The sequence below is a fragment of the Oryza sativa genome, chromosome 6 (genome assembly GCF_034140825.1).
Source record: "Oryza sativa Japonica Group chromosome 6, ASM3414082v1".
Lineage (NCBI taxonomy): Eukaryota > Viridiplantae > Streptophyta > Magnoliopsida > Poales > Poaceae > Oryza > Oryza sativa.
Genome location: NC_089040.1, coordinates 28,478,671 through 28,480,650, shown reverse-complemented (window position 1 = coordinate 28,480,650; position 1,980 = coordinate 28,478,671). Strand labels below are relative to the sequence as shown.

At 52.7% G+C, this 1,980-nt stretch overlaps 1 protein-coding gene across 1 annotated transcript; it reads right to left on the bottom strand.

The window, feature by feature from the left end:
- Positions 1-286: 286 nt before the first annotated feature.
- LOC4341783 (uncharacterized) lies at positions 287-969 on the bottom strand. The gene has a single exon (XM_015787047.3). It carries the CDS (start codon positions 897-899, stop codon positions 591-593), a length of 309 nt encoding a protein of 102 aa, XP_015642533.1. The 5' UTR covers positions 900-969; the 3' UTR covers positions 287-590.
- Between the last annotated feature and the right edge of the window lie 1,011 nt (positions 970-1,980).

Sequence of the window (1,980 nt, the reverse complement as noted above, 5' to 3'; positions counted from 1 at the left end):
AAATGTGAAATTTTATTTACTAGTAGCACCGATCGATCTCGCGTCCTCGCCGGTGGTCGGCACCGTCACCCGTGGGCACAGGGGTCCCGTGCGAATAATCGCTGTGGCGCAGCGGTGACACTAGTGAGTAGTAGTAGTGACCGACTACTGTAGAATGCAGCGACAACGCAACGACGCCGTAACAACTATTGTAGCCTGAATGATGCAATCAACACAACATCTACTACAAAGTTGGCGAGCATCCAATTTTTCTTGATCTCGGCGATTTAATCAGCCAATTTCAGAATTTCATGAAAAAAAGGAATTAATGGGACGATTTATATCAGGAATAATGTGCATGGATTTCCAAGAAATCAGCACGAGAGATCGAAACCATCATCTCGGCCAATGGAGAGAGCCATGGAAGAAATCCCTTACAACCACCACTCCCTCCTCATATGAACACACTAATTAATTAACAACACTGCAGGATGAAGAACAAGAGTGCATCTACCTCTAATGGCTAGAGCTAAGCTAGCTAGCTTAGCTACGCGCAGCACTGGCACGCGCAGACCGGCCATGCGTGCCTCAGCTAGCATCGGTCTCGGCCCCTATTGCGGCTGCCGGCGAGCGGCCGTGGACGAAGAGGAGAGAACGAAGCGGGAGGCGAAGGTGTAGCGGTGGTAGAGCTGCGCGGAGACGTCGCCGCCGTCGTCGCCGAGGCCACTCCGGTCGAAGTTGCGCGCGTAGCTGAGCGGGTCGTACTGGCACCTCGCCGCCGCCGGCGGCCGCGACGACGTCGCCGTGGACAGCATCATCCTGCTCTGCCTCCTCAGCTTCCTCACCAACCTCCCCAGCGCCAGCCCGCACCCCCTTCCCGTCGCCGTCGACGACGACGACGCATTGCCCTCCGCCGCCATCTCAACCGGCCGGTGAGCGATGAGCTAGCGAGCGAGAGAGTGGTTGGGTGGATAGATGGATGGATGGTTCGAGGTCTCGGGTACATGTGGACGGTGAGATTTTATAGGAGTAGAGGTGAGTGGGGCAGTGGAGTGGGAGTGGGAGAGTGGGAAGTGGTTTCCCGTTGGCCCATGTGGGCTTGGGGACCAGTGTAAAGTTGGTGTGGCTTGTTCGTCTCTGATTAAGTTTCTTTCTTTGGCTTCAAACACAAGGATAACCCATGAGCCTCTCTTTGTAGCTACTACAACAGTACTATGGCTACTAGTACTAGTAGTATATATGGAGTATCATTTGTTTGTTTTTGTTTTTTGTTAAAGAGAATAATGTAAGTGATGATGATTAGGGAGCAGCTGGCTCTGGATGAGCCAGCTCCAGGAATCAAGGGAACCTGTGGGCTATGCTAGCTTCTCCAACAAAAAAAGCTTAGGCCGGCAGCTGGAGTCGAGTGTAGTGGTACCGGAGAAACAAAACCAAGAAATCACGCATGCATGAACCTGCATCGGTATGTACCACTACGACACTACTTGTTGACAATGACAACCGTGCACCTTGACGCATGGCAGATTGGCAGAGACATCGGCCAACGTTTTTTTGGTCGTACCGAGGTGGAGTAGTCTACTGTAGTACAACATTTGGCGGTGGGTCGGTGCATGCGAGCGTCGGAGCCACGCGCGGCTGCCGTGCCAATGTCGCGCGCGCCGCCCGTTGCGTCCGAAAATTAAAGGAGATCAAATCCACTGCAGTCGATTGCAACGCTCATTTGTCACTGATATGTGGATCCGAAGCCTACCAGACTCGTATATCAGGGACAAAAGCACAACGGTGCGGCCGATCGATCGACGCGAGACTCAACTCGCCAGATCGATCGCCATCGCAACAACTCAGCATTTGTTGTTGTGACTTGTCAACAGTGATGCGACGGATAGTATCCGTTGATACGTGTGCTGAACATCCGATAGTGTTTATAGCTTTTTATCGATCGATTCTGCCCCCACAAAGAGTGAGCATTGTGGCCCACAACGGTGACAACGGTCGGAAAAC

Bases quoted from the DNA above. Each gene is read 5' to 3' on its own strand.
- LOC4341783 (XM_015787047.3), bottom strand. From the start codon at position 899: ATGGCGGCGGAGGGCAATGCGTCGTCGTCGTCGACGGCGACGGGAAGG.